The sequence below is a fragment of the Motacilla alba genome, chromosome 3, assembly GCF_015832195.1.
Source record: "Motacilla alba alba isolate MOTALB_02 chromosome 3, Motacilla_alba_V1.0_pri, whole genome shotgun sequence".
In the NCBI taxonomy this organism is placed as follows: Eukaryota; Metazoa; Chordata; class Aves; order Passeriformes; family Motacillidae; genus Motacilla; species Motacilla alba.
In genome coordinates, this window is record NC_052018.1 from 20,994,389 (window position 1) to 21,015,218 (window position 20,830).

General features: G+C 36.4%; 1 protein-coding gene across 22 annotated transcripts in view; it reads left to right on the forward strand.

Annotated features, from left to right (window-relative positions):
- DLGAP2 (DLG associated protein 2) overlaps positions 1-20,830 on the forward strand; it is a 445,650-nt gene that overhangs the window by 274,322 nt on the left and 150,498 nt on the right. For 17 of the 22 annotated variants that reach the window (XM_038132407.1, XM_038132404.1, XM_038132413.1 and 14 more), the window contains one exon: positions 18,568-18,600. The exons of the other annotated variants lie outside the window; for them this stretch is intronic. In XM_038132407.1, coding sequence (XP_037988335.1) covers positions 18,568-18,600 — 33 coding nt within the window. The remainder of the gene's footprint in view (positions 1-18,567; positions 18,601-20,830) is intronic. 22 annotated transcript variants of the gene reach the window in all.

A 20,830-nucleotide genomic window follows, 5' to 3' on the forward strand; every position in this document is an offset into this window, starting at 1 on the left:
TTTTGAACTGTCCAACTCCAGACTACTGAAAGAATGTAGCACAAATGAAATATATATTGTCTGCTGCTACTGAGTGAAATATTCTTTTAAGAAAGAACAGGTTTGTTTGATTTTTTTTTTTCAGAGGACAGTTTGAAAACCAGATGCTGGAATTTGAAATCATACTGTGCTTTTTTCTGTAATCCATACACTGACATTTCTAGGACAATCCTAGGTTGTCTTATTAGAATATATTATAATATTGCCAACTTCTGATTCAAATTTAGCTTTTCAAAGTTTCTGAATGTCATATATAGGCAAAAGAGAGCAACTTGTGTTACTTAAGACAAGAATATTTCCTCCCTGTTGACACGATGGTGCTTACTTTCAGAGCAGTGATTCATTAGGTATAAATTAGAGAGCCATTCAGTATTTGGTTTTCTCTGGGGACCAATTTGACCAATACATAAATCTTTATTCTTGTCATAGTAGTACCATTCACTCCAGTGTCATTCTCCTGCAGTTCTTAATCTGGGGTCTGAAAGCTGAAGTGAAACTGATAACCACAAAGATCTTTACTCAAGTGATTTGATTTTTAACTTTGAAAATTTCCATGTCATGATTTGCACTCCCACAAATTGCTGTACACCCAATGTTTCATCCTTTACAGCTGAGAATGATAAATCTAATGTATTTACTTAGTGCTCCTGCCAGCCCTATGTGAGGATCCAAAACAAAGCTAAAGTCTCACAACCTCACAGTTACTGTGTCCTGCTAATGTTGTTCTGGTTTAGCTACAAAAAGATGAATTACTGTACTTTTTACGCAATTGAGCACAGGTTTTGTATGAGCTGTTCACACAATTTCTTTTGTTGCTAAAGGCAGCTTCAAAGTCCTTTCCAGCTAGAAGTATCATCAAAATTTTCATACGTTTTCATAGCAGCTGGTAAAATATGGCTAACTGGAAATAAAAACTTTATGAGCAATGTTTGTATTTGTAGCTCAGTGATATTAACTGAGACAAGAAGGGAAGTAGGATTGTTGCATTCACAGAAAACAGTCCTCCCTCAGAAGTATGTCCTTCATTCTCCTTAGTTTTGTACTACTAATATGAATTTAAAAAAAAAAAAAGGTTTTAAGCTAGTATTTACTGTGGGTTTGCATCCCTGAGTTCAATGCTGGGGGATATTCTCACCCTTGGCTGGACCAGAATTCTGGGGGAAGAGGAAAATATATTCTCCTGATTTCTTAAAATCTGCCCTCGCCCATCAGTAGTTCTGCTGCCATCCTTAACACTTTTGTTTTGAATTTTTTAAATATTTCAGATTAAGGGTTCCAAAAAATAATACTCAGGCTGAACTTCTATGCAGACAAAAAACCCCCTCATATTGTGGCTAAGTTCTTATTACAGCATTTGTACTCCTGATCTTTGCAGTTCCTTTGTTTCTGGTACACCAAACAAAGGACTAAATGACTGCTTTTCTGTTGACCCTTGTGAAGGCTATTACCTGTAGCATTTTCAAGCTTCACTCAGACTAGAGATTTCTGATAAGCCAGTTACATCACTTGAGAAGAGTGAAGCTTTCAGAATAAAAATAACAACAGTGATGTGTTTAGAAACATAATTATTATGTTAGTAGATACTTATCACTTATTACCAATGAAAGAGCAAATCTGGGCTTTATTTCTACATTCTGTCTATAAGCAAGGGATAGATTGATTTTTATTGTATAGCAGGGTATAAACTTATAAAAAAAAATGCAAAACAGCATCTATGTGGAGCCTTTTATTTGTCCATTGCTTTTGTGGTGGTAGTAAGGTTTCTGTCCAGAGCTGTTTTCAGTCTCAATTATTTGACTTTAATGGGGAGTTTCAAGAAACCACAACAGTCTGTAAAAGAAGATTTTATGGTTTGGGTTTTTTTTGGTTTTTTTTTTTTTTTTGGGGGGGGGTTTTTTTAACTATGTGAGTACTTAATTTAGGTTTTATTATTTGTCATCATGCTTGCAATAATTCTTTACTGCTCTTAGTTGTAATGTTAAATTTTCCATTCCCACTAATTTCTTGCACTTTGGTCTAACCTGGATTGGCACAGGAACTGTGTGAATATGTATTCCATTAAGTATCATTATTCCATTAAGTATCATTCCTTCATGTGAGCATTAAGGAATCTTTTGAACTTATCTTTTCAAGCTATTTGTATTGCATTAAGATGCTTCTGATGTTGACAGAGTAGAAAATATATAGATCTACCATTTATTGACTGACAAGGACTGATCTAATATTAATTCATAATATTACCTGTAGATCCCTGTAATAAACAGAACATATGCTTTCAGAAAAATAGGCCAAGAAAAGAACTGCACAGAACAGCCATTCTATCTCCTGCCCTTGCAGGATTCGTGATGCTGAACAGATGTTTGATTCAACTGGTTTTTCATTGCTTCCAATATTGGAAAGACCATAATATCACCATCAATTCTGCTCCTCTGCTTCGCTATTCTTGCTGTTAGAAATTTCACCTTATATTTTACCCAAGTCTTCCCTGTTTCAGAATAAGCTCCTGATTTTTTTTCTGCATATGAAAATAGAAATATATTATTCCTTCCCTTTGGCAACAACCTTTCCCACATTTGAAGACCGATATTTTACCCTGTTGGTTCTATATCTGTTAGACTTTAAAGGAAATACTCTTTCAGTCTTCTCACGGGTCATGTATTCCAGAGTTCTGATCAATGTCTTCTCTTTACACTATCTCCTGTCAAATCTGCAGACAGCTGAGGTTCCTGCATGTAAAAAGAGAACAACTTTCCATGTCTTGCAGTTTCTGCCCTTGCTTATATGTCCCACTATGATCCTTATTTATTTCCACAGGTAGTATGATATTGTCTATCTAAAATGTGCTAAACTATAACAGTGGACTCTTTATTGTGTAACACGGACACATGACAGTTTGTCCTCCAGCTGGTATCTTACAATTAATTTTTCCCTGCTGAGTTCAGTAGCTTGTACTTGTCCTTACTAAATCCAATCCTATTTTTTTTTCTTTAAGAAAATTGTTTCGTTTTACAAGATCATTGTCAACCTACACTCATGCTGTCCCAGTGACACACCCAGTCAGTCAGGCAATCCCATCTGATCAAAAAAAACCCAAATTGCCATTGCTTATTCATCGGTATTAAGTGGGAACACCCCATTTAACATAGCATAAGGAAATGGCCTTAACTTAGGCTAGAGGAGGTTCAGATGAAATATTAGAAAAAAAATTCACAGAAAATGGTCAGACATTGGAATAAGTTGCCCAGGGAGGTGGTTAAGTCACTGTCTCTGGAAGGTTCAAGAGGTGTCTGGATGTGGCACTTAGGATGTGGTCTAGGGGCGATAATGGTGATGCTGGATTGATGATTGAACGGGGTGATCTTGAAACTCTCTTCTGGCCTTGGTGATTCTGCGTCTTCAACTGTGAATGACTGGTTAGGACACAAGTTTTTGCCTTTCCATCAGTTCAATTAAAAGTAATTTCATCTAGAATGTGTACTTCCCATTGCCTGTGACATTGCTGCCTTTGTCATGTGGGCCAGTGTCAAAAGACATAAGAAAGTTGATTAAGGGGCACATAAGGCTCATTCTCATATATAAGATTTTTTACTCTAACACTAAAAGAAATAGTTCTATTCTAGACAGACAAAATGTGGCCTGCAGCTCCTTTGCTGGTGTTTTTTCCAAGTGCTTATATATTGTCATTTGTTTGAAATTTTTTTCCTTTCCCCAGAATTTCTATTTTCTACAGCTTTTTGACTGGTCAGCCCCTGTTCCATACCCCTTTGCTTCAAAGGTTTAAGATCTGTTTTCCCTTTGTAATCTTTTAATATCTTGTCCATTCTCCACAAGATCAAGATAATTTAATAGAATTAGTGAAATAAATATTCCTACTTGCCCTACAAGCCACAAATACCAAAGAGCAGTATTAATCTATCATAGCAGAAATGTGAGAGCCTGCTGCTCCAAGTACCTGTCTCTAGTTACCCTGGGCTCTGCTCAGATAGGCCAGAATAAACACACTCAGTGCAAAGCCAAATATACAAAATCATTAAAAAAACCCTTGAACTAAAATGAAAAATGGTCTGTAACTAACAACTCTCTTTTTGTCCTCCATCTACTTATAAATATGCTGTAAGTACTTGTTCTTCAAGTTTTCCAGAGTTGTGCACTAGGATTAGTCTGTTTTCATAACTGTGTTCAGGTGGCATAAATCACCCCCTGGAAAGGTGTTTTTCTCTGTTGATTGTAGAAGGAGACTAAACAAACAGCATATACTAAACAGCTAATTTTTCATAAGCTACATGCAGACATGGTTATCAAGGAACTTTCCTGAATAAGCTCGGCAGAGCAGTAGTAGAGCTGGGAATAAGCCAATGCTTCTGAACTCCTTTTTTTGGCTCCTCTGCATCTCTAATTGTTGCCTTTTTACATTGTATTGCAAAAAAGAACTCTAATGTGCAGCTAAACTATAGAAAGGCCAACTTTTGCTATGTCTTTGTACAGAAAATGATTTCTTTTTTACTTGAGACTCTGAGAACTCTTTCAATATGGGTATTGGTGAATGTAATGTAATAAAGTATAAATTTTCTTTTTTAAAGCTATTTTTAATTCCAATACCTATTTTAATTCCAATACCTATTTGGTACAATGCACCAAATTATCAGGTATCATTGTGAAAACTGCCCTCACAGGAGTTGATATAATATATATTAATGATAGTAATGGAGATTGACATGATATCAGCTTTTTGAAGGATTTTATGTTACTGATCATACTGTTTTACTTTTGGCCAACATGGAATAAGTTTATTAGAGAGAAAATTTAAAGCAAACATGAAGCATATTATTCTCCCTTGTTTTTTCTTTCTTTTTTTTTTTTAGCATCTAGTTTCATGGGTGAGGGATAAAGTTTGGCAGAACATTTGCACAACTTTTCTGTATTTTCAAGTTTTTGATATGAATTTTTCATATCTTGTGTCTAAAAAAAGCTGTAATAAAATAATTAGTTAAATGAAGTGAATCCCTTGGCATGTATTCAGAAGGGCTGAGGACTCTTTTGTGATGCCTGATTATTTTTTCTCTTCTCTGAGGGGACAGCACATCAGATGTGGAACATGCATCAACCCAGATGCAAAAATCCATTTATATACTAGACCTCTGTATGTAATCAGAAGCAGTGGCGCTTTCATTGCTGATGCCTGGTCCTTGTAGGTTAGAATCTGAGATTTACCTGACATCTCAAACTCATTCAGCTGGTCCTTAGGCAGAAGAGTGGTGCAAATCTCCTTCAACAAATAAAATAACAATAAGATAGTGGAGTCTCTTCCACCCAAAGGTACATGTGCAATACTGAAGACATTGTTAAAAATTAGGAAACCTTGTGATGAAGATAATTAGGGCACATGCATATCCTGTAGTTGAATCTAGGGATAGAAGAGAGCTGACTCAGAACTTGGAATAAATTTCTGGCCAAGCACAGAGTGCTGGCCGTCAGAAGCCATTGCTCCTCTGGTTTAACTCTCCTGCCACTCCTGTTGCTGTCACATCCTGCTGCTCTCTCAGGACAGCTGCCCAGAGCAAATGCTGGAAGAGATGATGGGTTGTCGATATCTAAGATCTCTTTGTTGAGAAAAGAAGTATATTTTATGTATTTAATATGTGAGAAGAAGATGAAGAGGCCAAGATCTCACGAGGAAGAGGAGCAGTAGAACCGCAACATGAAACGTGAGGGCAGACAGTTTACATCTTTGGGACCTCTAGGGATGGGAGCAAACAATATTCACTTTTGCTGCTTTAATTGCTTAGAACCTATTCTGTTTGTTTGTTTTAGTACAGAGCTGAACCTACTGAAGAAACTTAGGGTGGATTTGATAGGCACACCTTCAATCACATTTAGAAACTTCTCAATGCAATAAATTTGGGTGAAATGCTGCTTGGATTTGTTTAAAATCTGTTCAGGAATTAAAAAACTATAAATTTTTGCTAAGAATACAGATGGACTTCAATATCATGTTTTGTTGTGCTGTCTCAGAAATAAAAGAAAAAGGTAAAAAAACCCCAAATTAATTTAAGTTTAATGGTGTCTCTACTGAGATTTTAAAGCCACTTCTAAGTAACTGTCTAGCCTGAGGCTGCTGACTTCAGTTTTCTCTCATAATTAGACTTTCTTACACTGTGTGTCACATTCAGTTGCAGTAAGACATTTAAACTAAGAAATATGAAAGATATTATCCCTTCCACTTTATGTCAGTGAAATAGTTCTTCTAACAACTAAATCATTGCAAGATTTGTAGTACACAGAAAGCAGCTCCCTTTTCTCGTTGATAATAAGCCTGAAAACAATTGTATCTTACTTTTTAAGCAACAGTGTTAAAAATTATGTATCTTATCATTTTTATAAAACATCCTCTCACAATATTCAATTCTTTCAGGATAAATTCTAAGTAGAACAACAAAACAAGAATCAGAAGTTGTTTGGACTACTTTTCTTGGGTTTTTTCTTTGTTTGTTTAGTTGTTTTTTTTAAATATCATAACCAAATTTGCTGACAGGCATCCCATAAAATAAACTGACCAAGCAATGTTACGAAGGCAAATAAAGATTGCAATTAGAATCATGCATTACTGGAGGGGATTTTGAGTTTTCTAATTTGCATGATTTATTTTATTTTATTTTATTTTATTTTAGGGTGATCTCCGGAGTTGTGAGGTTTTGGACCTGGAGGTTTTGAAGGGGTTTTTTTATGGCTGTCATGATATCAATATTAATGTTGCATTGAGGTTCATATTTTATAATACAACCAGATGGGAAAACATTGTTTCTACAAAGTTCAACCAGTTAATTTTGGAGGCAGATCCAATTCCATATCAAAGTGGTTTTAAAAAAAAAAGTAAATTGATGTAACCTTCCTATTGTTACAGATTTTGTTAAACTCCAGAAGATATAATATGATGAAATGCTAAGATTTGTCATTGAGAAATTGCACACATAGACTATACTTGGCTTCAAATACAGTTATTTTAAAAATTTTCTGATAATTTTTTCTTCCATTTGAAAATGCTGATTTTTCAAAACTGAGTCTTTTCCAGAGAACAAAGCAGTTTCTTTAGAAAAGCTTTTCAACGCCAAAGTTGGTCAAAGAGACCAAGAACAATTTGACTGCTTGCCTATTTGCATGCCAGAGTCCAGAATTAACTTGTAGCTCAGATATGTATCCTGGATTTCGAGATGGTAATTGACTTGTTCACTCTGTTTTAACTGTACATTCATGTATTTTACAATAACCTTCAGAAAAATCATACCTAGAATTTAGGTTATCAATAAACAGTTGTTATCTCATCTAATAGTTGTATATTTAAAATCTAAAAAAAAAAAAATCAAATACTTTGGATGGTGAACCGTATTCTGTACTGGAATAATTCCATTGACTCCAGTGAGTTATAACATGAAATAACTTCTCTCCTCTGGCTATATTCCACATGAACAATATTGAAAGCACAAAACTGTGTTGAAAGAATGCTAAACCAACCAAGTGAAGCAATCAAATCTGGAAATGCCTGTGGGAAAGAGCCAATTCAGCTTTTACTTCATTCCCTTGTGCATAGAGTTTTTAATTACATCACCACAAACTTTCCCCCATAAAATCCCTTCTCCTGTTTCATGGTCTTTTCCTTCTGAATTCAATGCAATTCTTACCTCTATGAAATTAAAGGGAGTCTTGCAGGCATTTCTGATGGAACTCTGGTATTTATCACTGAAAACAGGGACAACTTTCCTAGGCTGCCACTTCAGAGCTTGGCCACAGTTAGTGGACGAGGCATGGACCACACCTCATGCGGATGCACAGCGTCTCCAGGCCAGGCACGTGGGCTGCTTTTGCCACTCATTCCTGGCGGGCTTATTTCAGCCTCCAGTGCAGTTAGCTCCTGTACTTCAGAAACAGAAATGGGTTCTGCCTTTAGTCTGATGGCATTAGGGTACACTGTGCACTGGTAACTACTAGAGCTTTATGTTCCTGATCCAATGGAAACATATTCTGATACATTTTTAGAAAAAGTGGAGACTCCTCCTGCCAGTAGTAGAGGAGCCCTGCCTCAACACAGGTAGAGAAGAGGGACAACTGGCTGGATCCACCATGAAACAATTCAACATTATATTCTATTTTTCCTATCCTGATGAAACGCTGTAACAAAACATGAAGTCCAAAGGCATGGACTAAATTAACTCAATGGACTTTTTTAGGGATGGTCCATAAACTAAATGAAATGTGTGTGTATATAAATATATCTATCAAGACACAGGAAGCGTGATGATGGTTTACTGGGATGCACTGGAAAGTGTAGGAAATGGTCATGGCATAAATTATATGGAATAAAGGTGGATACTACCCTGGTTTCAACTAGGATTGAGTTGGTTTTCTTCTTATTAGCTGGTACAGTGCTGTGTTTTGCATTTAGTTTGAGAACTTTATTGCTAACACTCTGATTTTTAGTTGTTGCTAATAGTGTTTACCTAAATCAAGGAGTTTTCAGTTTCCCATACTCTGACAGTGAACAAGTACACAAAAAGCTGTGAGGAAGCATGGCCAGGGTAGGTGACCCAAATTGACCAAAGGGATATTCCAGACCACACAATGTCATTTTCAGTGTATAAACCGGGGAGATGGGCAGGACCAATCACTGCATTGGTCAGCAGGTGCAACTGCATATTACATCACTTGTCTTTCTGGGATTTTATTCCTCTCCCTTCCTTTATTTCCTTTATTTATCTAATCTCAGTCTACAGGTTTTACCTTCTTCTGATTGTCCACCCACCAGGGTGAGTGGCTATGAGCAAGTGGCTGCGTGGCATGCAGTTGCTGGTTTGGAACAAGTCACATCTACTTAAGTAGATGCTGCTTTTTTTGGTGGGTATTTTTTCCCCTCCTCCTTAGCTTTTGCATTGTTACAGTCCTTAGAAGATTCAGCTGGTTTAGTACAACTGGATTTGTCCTAATATTTAGTAAACCACTGAATCAGCTTTGTCCTATAAAGCTCAACTTGGTACTTTATACGTCAAAGTATAAACATAGTTATTTAGTCTTTCTGAAACCAAGCAGGGCATCAAAGCCTTGAAAGACTGCTTTGTTTTGTTTTATCTGATAAAAGGAAAAAAAAGGACAGGAGAACAAATATGAAAAAGTACTGTCTCTTGGTTAGCAGAACATAATGAATGATATATGAAAGACCAGATCAAGCTGAACACAAATGTGAAAGCAATCTCACATGATTTAGAGGAAGAGAAGCTGATGCTGTGTTGAAAATGAGAGAAAATTGTCTTTTGTTTAGAAAAGCCTTCTGATTCAACAGCTTATATTTCCATAATTTTCAAGGAAAAAACAAAGTCACTAAAAATCAGGGAAAGTGGGAAAGAACATGCATTTCCAGAAATGAAAAAATGAGAAAAGCTGAAGGAATTTGACATAAAGAAGCAGTTTCTGAAGGACATATCATAGTATAAGCATGATGAGTGGCATGAAGTGAAACAGTTGAATTTCACAGAATTTTTTGCCTTTCCCATGAAGAAAGCAGATGTAGGAAGAAATGGCAGTAAAACTGAGCAGAAATATTATCTTGAAGTTCATTTTTCAGGAAATAGGAGTTTTTTTTCTCTTTTTTATTTTTTGTGTGATTTTATGGAACCTCTGTTTGAGACTCCTCATTTGCCCAGAACCTACCTTCAGAGTTTCATCAGACTGTTTCACAAATATCTTAACAAAACATTTACCATTTGTATTTTATTTAGCATATTTTTAATTTTTATAGTTGTCTGGTCTCAAAAATTTGATAGCTTGATATTTCTGAGAGTCATGATATCACCATATTATGATGTGTATTATTTCTTTACTTCTTGAGTCATGGAATGTAAATGTTCCATGAAAATGTCTGATAAATTGAAGTTTTAACATTTCATATGAAAAGATAATGTGATTGAATGTATAGATCAGATGCAAGAAGACTCTCAAATTTCCACCATCTCTTTGCTGGATGAATATGGAAATTCTATGTACAAATAATGATTTTTAGATTTTGAGTAAGTATAAATAGCCTATGGCTGTCTGTGCTAGCCATTTTCTGAATTTGAGAACTGTGTTTTTTCTCTGTGGTATTATTCAGAAAAATAGGAAAGAGTTACACTTGCTGTTTGAGAACAGAAATCAGCTCTGACCTGAAGTTAGTGCTTTAGGTTATTAGCTCAAGAACAGTACTGTACTAATCACAGCTCCACAGATCCTAAGTATGGCCAGGCTATACTTCTGGCTGGACGGGAACAAATTTACAAGTGTCCTTTAAAAAAAACTGAGTTAGAAATATAACTACCTAGAAAGTTTTAGGTGTCAGGCTGTCCCCATGTGTTGAAAGATGGGCTGATGGGGAAGAAGACTGACCTGGATGAACAGAGAACCTTTCCTGGAACTCAGGAAAAATTAGAAAATTTATGACCTTTGGGAGCAGGTGCAAAAAACTCAGGAATACTATAAAGATGTCATGAGGCTAAGAAGGGAGAAAATTAGAAGGGCCAAAGACCAATTGGAAATTAGTCTGATGTAAAAGTCAATAAAAATATTTCTATAAATACATCAACAACAAAAAGGGGGTTAAGGAGAATCTCCATCCCTTATGGAATGCTGTGACAAAGGATGAGGAAAAGCTTGAGGTATTTAATGCCTTCTTTACCTCAATCTTGAACAGTAAGGCAAATTTTTCTCCAGGTTCCAGGCTCTGGAACTGGAATACAGGTACAGAGAACGGAATGAAATCCCTATGATCCAAGGGAAAATGATTGGTGACCTGCTACATAATTCACACACTGTCAGATCTATGGGGCTGCATGGGATGCACCCAAGGGTACTGAGGGAGAGGTTGAAAGTGCTCACCAAGTCACTCCATCAATTATCAGCAGCCTTGGCTAAGCAGAAAGATGTCAGGTGACTGGAAGGTAGCAAATGTGAGGCTAGGACAACCAGGGCCCAGCCAGCAAAAGTTTATGAAAGGCAGGGCCTGCTTGACCAACCTGATCTCCTTCATGCATATTGTCTACCTGGACAAATAAAAAGCCTTTGACACCACTCCCACAGCATTCTCTTGGCGAAAATAGAGCCTATGACTTGGATGGCTTGCTGTTCACTAGATAAAAGTCTGTCTGGATAGCCAGCCTAGAGAGTTGTGGTGAATGGAATTACATCCAACTGGCATCTGGTCCTGAGTGGTGTTCCTCAGGGCTCAGGATCGGGACCAGTCCTGTTTAGTGTCTTTATCAATGACTTGTGTGAGGGCATCAAGTACACCCTCACAAACTTTACAGATCACACCAAGCTGGGTGGGAGCGTTGATCTGCTGAAGGGTAGGAAGGCTTTGCAGAGAGATGTGCACAGACTGGATGCATAGTCTGAGGCCCATTGTGTGAGATTCAACAAGACCCAACTTCCAGATCCTGCCCTTGGATCATAGCCCATGAGCCAGCAGTGAGACCAGCTGGCCAAGGCAGCCATGGCAACCCAGCCTGAATCAGCAATAGTTTTGCCAGCAGGATCAAGGCACTGTACTCAGCACTGGTGTGGCCACACCTTGAGTCTGTGTCCAGTTCTGGGCTCATCACTATGTTTTACATAAATGCATGTATCTACATAGCAATATGCCTGTAGATGATACTGTGTGTCTTCCTGAAAGTGTTTGGATTATGACATGTGGTGAGGATGGCATGCCTGTGGTAGTCTGCTGGGAAATCCTGGCTCAATACAAGGCAGTAAAGCTGTGATAAACTCCACAGGGTCCAAATTACAGTAAACCTCCCTCAGATGATAGGAGTCCTCTAAGACTGCTCTAAAAGAGCAGGGGAATGCTGCCTCAATAAAGTCTCTGCACTCAAGCAGGGTGGGTGCTGCTGCTGCTGTCAGTACAGCATCCATCACTGCAGGAAACCAGGGCTAGGATTACATCCATAATGTACTTTTAGTTTCCTGAGGAGAGTTACTTTGGAAAGCATTAATGTTCTGATCGTGAGATGTCTGTATGCAGCTGTAGGTTCTACAACATATTTTAAGATGCTCTTTAAAATCCTGCATTGAATTTGGATAAACCAGTCCTGAGGCCATGATTATACTACGAAGCATGAAGCAGACCAATTGCTTGAGATCAGCAGCAGAAGAAAATGGATTAATGATGGCTTTCAAAATGTGAAGAAACTGTTTCTGGAATTTTATTTCTTTTTTGTTAATGGTTGTTTTTCTTCAGTTTTTTAAAGTGAGACAGAGTAAAGAAATGAGGAAAACATGTTTTGGAAGAAAATAAGAAAATCATGATCGCGTTTAGTTGGCCAGGGTAGGTGCTGCTGCCACATGTGGCCAGGCTGCAGGGTACATGTCATGAAGTGAAGGACCCTCTGAGGGACTTCCTGGGCAACGATCTCGGAGCCCCCATGTACTGTTATGATCCTGTGCCTCTGTGCATACAGTTTGTGTTGGCCTCCCAGTGATGCACTGTGGAAAACTGAATGTGCAAGTACAAGGTGAGCTGTGTGTGCAAGGACTTCAATGGCCAGTGTGAATGATTACCAGTTATTAATAATAACAGAAGTTTTCCTTAACAGAAACAAGTCTTATTAATGAAGCTCCCCTAATTAATTTTTTTTTTTGTGATTTATCTCCCTCAATTCAGTTGTCACATCAGGAATAATCCACTTCTTTTTCCTACTCTGTCAACACTATAGCTGTGTGTGGCCCATAATCTCCCTGGGCAACCTGTGCCAGTGCTTAGTCACTCTCATGACCAAAAAAAAAAAAAAAGGTGTTTCCTGGTGTTTAGATGGATCCTTTTGTGTTTCAGTTTGTAGCCATTGTTCAAGTTCTTCCTGGAATAACACAAATCAGAAAGCAAAATATGAAGTGGCAAGTATCAACCTGTATAATTATCATATGATTTTAAAAGAGGAGGAAAAATGACCAGTGAATTGTCACACTAGAGGCAGACAGGACTAAGCTTACTTTTCTCCAGGACTGATTTTAATAAACCATTTTAGACATCAGAGGCCATCAAATTTGCCAGTTGTAAACCAGCAATTTTCCCATGTCTAAATCATTCCCATTTTATTCTCACATCCACACCCATATATGTAGATTATTTTCCTGAAAGATTCTGGTGGTGAGATTCATCTCCAATTGTCTACACTTCAGGTTATGTATTGTATTTGTGGGGTGCCCCAATGAAGGAAGGAATGATGAATCTGACTCCATGTTCTCAGAAGGCTAATTTATTATTTTATGATACTATATTATATAAAAGCATGCTATACTAAACTATACTAAAGAAAACAGAAAGGATACTTACAGAAGGCTAAAAAGATAATAATGAAAACTCATGACTCTTTCCAGAGTTCCGACACAGCTTATCCTGATTGGTCAATAAGTCAAAACAATTCACATGAAACCAATGAAACAATCCTCTTTTGAATAAACAATCTCCAAACACATTCCATATGAGCAAAACAGAGAAGCAAATGAGATAATTATTGTTTTCTTTTTTTCTCTGAGGCTTCTCAGCTTCCCAGGAGAAAAAATCCTGGGTGAAGGTATTTTCAGAAAATGTGAATGTGACAGTTATGTAGAGATGTAGATGTCTAAGCGCACACTGTAGTCATTAGAGATCTTGTCAATGGAAAGAGCTGTTCTAACTATTCCTCTGTACAAGTTTAATTTCTATTTTTCAATGCAATTAGTTGACTCAATTTCAACTACTTCTTCATTGGAGCTAATGGAAGCTCAGACACATATCTCACAACAAAACACTTCTACTGAAGAAAAGTAAGTTTGAATCTTACTCTTAATGGTATCGCAGGAAAGAATGCAGTTAAATGAAACCCTGGTTAGCAGCATAAATGTAATCTACCTGTCTCAATATGATGTAATTTTTTATCAAAAAATTAGTACTAGCAAATAGAATCAGAGCAAAAAGTAGGTTTTTGAATGTCATATTGATAATACTTTATAAATAACTGTTCAGCTGGATTTTTTTTATTATCTCCAAAAATAAAAATGAATTCCAAACACCAGAACAAGTGAACAGTAGGTTTGTAAGATGGTGACTGATGACTGCATTGTTAAGAATTCTTGAGCGCAACCTTTATGCTAACTCTTTTTTAAATTTTTTTTTCTTGTCAGGGAAATTCTCACAAAAAAGGTTTACATTTCCGTTAAAATTGCAGTTGTGCTGTTTATAGGAATGGCGACCAATGAATGCAAATAACCCATTAATGAAAATAAGAGAGACTCTGAAAACAGATTTATTGAAGTAAGTTAGGATCATAGTGACAGATAATAAATAGAGTCCACCCAAGTTGAGGCAACAGAACTGTGCAAGAGTTGCTTCTACTGAGAAAGCTTTTTTTCAGTGAATAATTTACATAATTTCTGGAGCTGAAGTAAACTCTCCCCCTCTAGAGGCTAATGCAAAGAATTTTTCCCCTACTTCTTTAGGCTCTGGCTTTAGGTTTGGGTAGTACCAAATTAACCCTCAAATCTTGGTGCAGCAAAACTCACAATCCCAATCCAATCCCGAGTTACGTGCCAATAGTTTTTACTGATCTGATTGTCAAAACGACAGCTATAATTTCCAGTAAATGTAAATAATCCTTCATCTTCAGCCACTGCAGCTCTATTCGCTTTTCATTCTCTACTTTGCAACCCGCTCTTTGTACTCCAAATATTATGAGTGGCTGGACTTCACTCGACTCATCTTGTTTAAAGAAGACTTGAGCTTTGTAGAATTCATGGTACAGGTTACAGGTTTTGTGCATATCTGCAAGGGTTCCTGAGTTCTGCTGCCCAGTTAGGGGCTTATAATAAAATAAGATTGAGTCTAACTGGAGATTTAGCAAAGCTGCACTTACTTCTTGCTGACAATTGCTGTTAAAACACTTAGAAGCAGAGCAAAATCTTGTATTTTCAAGAGAGCATGATTTAGCATTCATTAGCTTCTTCTAACCTTTCTAAGCAGGTACCAGCTCCCAGAGATAGTTTAGTATTAGATCACCTTGCTGCAAATGCCATGGAGATGGAGATCCTTTAATGTTAAATGACTTAAATGTGTCTTCCTGTGCCCTGTAAAAGTCATCCCTTCCACTCATTTTATGTTGGCATTCTGGCACTTCATGTCAGTGGCAGCCATACAGTGCTTTGATCTTTGACTGTAAGCACAGCACGAGGAGTACCATGAGAGGGGAAGTCAAAGGCTGAGCACTGCATTGTGCAGTGAACACTGTTTGTACAACAGGAAGAATGGCCCTTAGAGGCAGGATACAGAGAGGACTACATCTTTGCTAATCAACTCTAGGAAGAAATAATTAGTTTATCGGCATGAAGATTTTGTACCATCTCCAACATCTGTTTTGCACTGAGCTAATAAAACGTGGTGTACCAGAGATACTGCTTGCTAAAAAGTGCACGCTCATTCCCCATTTAAAAAATCATGCATTACATTTTAACTCAAAGTCAGCTTTATTGTCAAATCACCACTTTTATTACCTAAATAAATTACCTATAGTATAAATTAGGTCTGGATTTCATGAGTGTAATTCCTTGATAACTGCTAATATTGACATGTTAGCCGTGTTGCCTTAAAAAGGGCATGAAAGTGTGTGTCACTTTTGTGTACTCCACTTTCATCTCAGATTCCTGCTGCTTAGGAAGCCTTGTGTATGAAAATAAAAGTGAATAGTAACAAATCTGGGCAATTCACTAAATAAATGGAATGGAGGAAAATTGGATTCCACCCATTCAGACCTACTTAATTGAAAATCAGTCAGGGAAACTGAATAATGCTCTTAACGATAACAGGAAATGATGATTTTTCTGCTGCCCTTGGAGTCCATAGAAGAGTAGAAGAAATCTTATGGCAGAAACTAAATATTCCAGTTGTTTCAGCAAAGGTTTCATTCCATTATAACTGCAGTAATTTCATATATTGAACTCTAGCAGGGAAATGTTGCACATGGTATTTATCTTTATATGGGAAACTTTACCTTGCCTGCCTATGCAGTGTCAGCTGATATCATTCTTTGTGAAATGTAATGATGGAATTGGGGCATGTGGATCATGATTTGTGGGTTCAATATACCATAAAATCTTCTGGTTTCAGCTAGCAAAGTAGGTCTGATTTTCTTTAAAAGTTCACACAGAACACATGCTTGGGTGACAAACTACCTTGTTTTCAGTTAGTGTAGGCTGAATTGTAAGAAGATAAACACATCCACAATTTATATCATCAGCTTAACACAAAGCATTACACAGTAGTGTTGTTTTATGCTGGGACAAGAGCCTAATTAATTTGCATTAATTTATCTGCATTTCTTTCAGAGTAGCATTTTTAATAGGGATTTCTTCTGCAAGTTACAATATGTACATGAACTTTTCAGATAGAAGTCCTGCTTTTCTGGTTTGGTTGCAGGGTTTTTTTTATTTTGATTTGAGTTTTTGTTTTAGTTTGGGTTTGTTGGTTGGTTGATTTTTTTGTTTATTTATTTTAATTTTTTTAAATCCCAGTGTTTGAGTAGATATTTTTTCACTGCTATAGGAAGAAGAGAATATTTTCCTCTTCTGTTTTTTTTTTTTTTTTTTCTCTTGGATCATCAGGTTTTTCATCAGGATATTTTTATTAATGATATAGAACAGATGTTTTCAAATACCTTTTTGCTGTGCCAGGATGTGCTGCAGGATGTGCACAGTGTTAGCATTTTGGACAATTCAAGTATTAGATATTTTTTGGGTGATTCTGATTTGCAAGGTAGCTGCATGCTGTCTCTGTGCTTTCAGAAAGCAGTCGCTGCCTAGCTAGATGCTCCATCTATGCATAATCTGGTTTTGGTGTGGTTTTTATGGACTCCTGGGGGAAACAACATTCTTCTCTCTCAGACTCTGAAAGAAAAAATCCTGAGGATGCACTTTTTTTCCCTGTAGTTTATGATAAATCTTGAGACACCACACACTGGAATTGTTAGTTAATTCGTTTTGTTCAGCAGTTTGGATTTCAGAAAGCAATTCTCTCTAGTGCATTTATCACATTTTAGGTTGGTTTTCTCCTGTGTTCACTTACAAAACTAAGCATGTTCACAGTCCTCAGGAAATGTCTCAGTTAAACTGTTAAAAGTTAGAGCCAAGCATAATTTCCCAGCTGTCTAAAGAGTTCCTTCTGCAGTTCCAGGAGTTAATTGGTAAATGTTTTCCTAATGACTTTTAGAATTAGTTACTGCATTACAAAAAGTTCTGAATTTCTGTACCTAAACCATTAACTTAGAATGTTGTATCTGTTGACTGTTGCAATAAGAAACAACTTTTTTTTTTTTTTTTTAATTACTAAAAATGGCAAGAAAGCTCCTCTATAAACACATGGTAGGGTGGATTGGTCAGCCACAACCTGCCTGTTGTGTTTTTCCAAGAGAGTGTAGCCGTTGCACCCCTCTGTGATCCCACTTGTCATATGAAGGGAGGAAGAAGAGTCTGAAGCTCTCACATCTCTTGGTGAGCTAACTGGCACCTGGGGGACTGCTCCTAGCAACAGGACTGGTTCTCCAAGTGGGTTCACATCCCTGACATGATGTGACAGAGCACTGTCGAAGAAGGGTTTCTTTGGCCATGTGTGTCTGAGAACTAGCCTTTCACTTTAGCACTGCAATAGCAATCCCAGCTGGTGTTGACTGTACTTTGTCAGCCTGCACTCCCCTTCTGGCTTTAGTGTAACTCCTCAAAGTTAACACAAAATAAAACAAACAAATCTTTGTAAAGAGCATGTCATTTCCAAAGGTGCAAAGCACTTAAAAGATGGAATTCTGAGTTCTGGTCTCAGTGCACATTTAGAAAGGCCCATTCTGATGCCTGCAGCATCACTGATGTGCCTTCCTGCTGTCTTTTCAGATGGGAGTCACCAGCAAAGCCCTCATTTATGCTTTATGGTGTCAGCAGGAGTAATTCCATCTCTTTTCTTTTTTTTTTTTTAAACAGGCAGATTGGGAAAAGAAAAAAAAAAGAAAAAAAAAAGTGTGGACGGTAGAATAGAAAAAATTAGGTCTCTCATTTGTTGTGATCAAATCAGAAAGTCTTTTTAAAAGGGTACCATCTAAAAAGCATTCTGCACTTTCCTAATTTGTTGTTATGTACAAAGGTAAAACAAAAGTTTATGCTCAAGATATGTTTCTCTGAAATCAGAGGTTCATTTGCAAAGTATCGTAAAATTCTTAAATAATTTTGGTATGTCTGTCTTAAACAGTAAAATAAATTTACTTCTCATAGTGTTCAAAGCTTTAATCTTTAGATAATATTTTACATCTTTACAAAACTATGGAGAAGAAAACCTTCATAATGTAATGTTGAGTTTTCTGGTTTTGCTTTTTTATAGATATGATTAAAATTTTATATTGATGATGATGATGTGATATTTGGTGCCAGGTTTGCTTTTGATTTTTTGTGCTTTTTAATATTAAATCAGTGTTAAAGACTATTTTTTCACTGTTTTAATTTCAGATTTGGATTCTCTAACAGGGCATGCATTTCCAGGTAAAGTGGACAGTTAGATTAGATTGTTGTTTGTTTTATACTCAGTTTATTCAGTTTTCTTGGAGGGTGGGGGGAAAGGGGTGTTGTAAAATTTATTTGGTGTGTATCTGACAGCATTTTGTTATGTGTCAAAATTGTACTATTAGTTGGGTTTTTTTAGAGTTCAGATAAATGAAGAAAAGGTAACTATTACATGCAAGAGTTTAAAGAATAGAATTGAAAATTTGCATTAAATGTTAACTATTATATCAGTAATGTAAACAATCCAAGGGGAGGGAAGAACTATTCCAAAACAAGTCCTAATGAAAAGATTTAAAGTTATTCAAATTTGCATGTGATTATATAAGGCAGGCAAAAAAAGTCCCCCTAGTCAGTATTTAAGGAAAGCAAAGATTCAAGAAATACAAGACTTAGTTTCCAGTTTTATTACTGGAAGAGTGTAGGAAAGAGGTTTTGAATAGCAAGAACATTTTCAGTAGAGAATCGAGAAAGAATGATAACGCAATTACATTAATCCTATGGATTCTACTGTACACACACTTTTTTTCTGATGTGTGGAACTTAAATTTAAAAATAGTACATTCAATTAAAAATTTTGGAATTTTACAACTGTACTTTACAATTCAAACATTTTGGGTTGGGGCTTTTTTAGCAGAAATACAAGAGCAGAGAATTTGATGCTAAGTAATCATGTGAACTTCTGTGTTTCTTGTGCAGAGATTTTGGCACAGAAGGAATATGAATGAGCAATGTCTGAAATAAAGTAAATCTCTGCTGCAAATATGTGGACTCTTTCTGTGCTCAAAATTTTCTTGAATAATCCTTCAGTTAAACAGGCTGTGAAAACTAAAGCATAATATGCATATAACAAAGAGATGTAGTCAAAATTTGGGATGATACTTATCATTAGAATGATATTACCATTTATTATGTCATTGGCTTCTAAAGTGTCTAGTGCTTAGTATAATATTCCTCCTTCAGTTTTTCCTTAAAGATAATTCTTGAAAAATTATGGGACAGTAGATTCATTTGAGGTTTTCCAAGCATTCATGCACTGTAGGCATTAGGCTGGAATATACAGATTAAAAAAGACCAACAGAACAAAAAAGTTTAGAAGTTCATTATAATGAAATTTGTGTGTGCTATGGAGTGGATCTGAGTACAGATTCTGTCAGAGTTATTTTTCCTTAAATACAACAGCACAACAAGTGAAGTCTGTTTGAGAAGTCAGAAGACTGTAAATGCAGATTTTGGCATTTTCATCCCAGATGAGAAAACTTTTATTCTGAGTATTTTGGTTTGGTTTAAGTAAGGATACCCATGGAATAGTATACTGCTTAATAGGGCCATCTTGTAAATTTGGTCCTCATAGGTGCTGCCAAATACATGCATGTGTCACCAAAATAGACATTGAGATAAGCAGGGTCAGTGTATCTTTTTTTTTTTTTTCTCTACTTTTTAAAGGTTGAGTCTGCTTTTGTTTTTGCATGAATATTTTATGTTACTAGATGGTGCTGTCATGGTGTGTCCCATTCTTATTTTGTAATATGACAACATAATCATAATGAGCAATACTGACAACAGAGCCTTATATTGATACATATGCTTCAGAATTATGAAAAAGATAAATCATCCTCATTCTGCATGGAAAATGTCCTAAATTGTACTACAGATGATTTACGTGCCTGCATTACATTCCAGGTGTAGCTGTGCACAAATCCATCAAATGGCCCGTTACTTAGCACAGACAGAAATATCTTAGAATCTAAAAAACTGTCAAAGGCATGTAGGCAGACAATAAGCATAAAAGCCTGGTGTGGACTTCACTTAAATAGATATTTAATTGGAGACTTATCATATGAACATGTTACAGTGCAGCTCACAGAAATCACTAGAAGATCCATCTCTCATTTTATGCTTTATTTGACAGAGTAAAGACATACACTTTTCACATAGAAGGATAAAAGTAGCAGAATGTTCTTTCTTGCCTTCAGCTTTACTTACATTTAATAATCAAGTCATTATAGTATTCTGCTAAAATAGTTCAGAATGTACAGTTACAGGTGTAGCTAAATTAAAAACCAAAAGGGATGCTTATGTATATATGCTGGAAGACACAGAACAGTAAATCCTGATACCTATGTGTCAACATGATTACTCTGGTTAGGCTAAAGTATGTTAACTTTCAGCAGATAGAAGAGATCAAGGTATTACTTATGCATCTTTAATA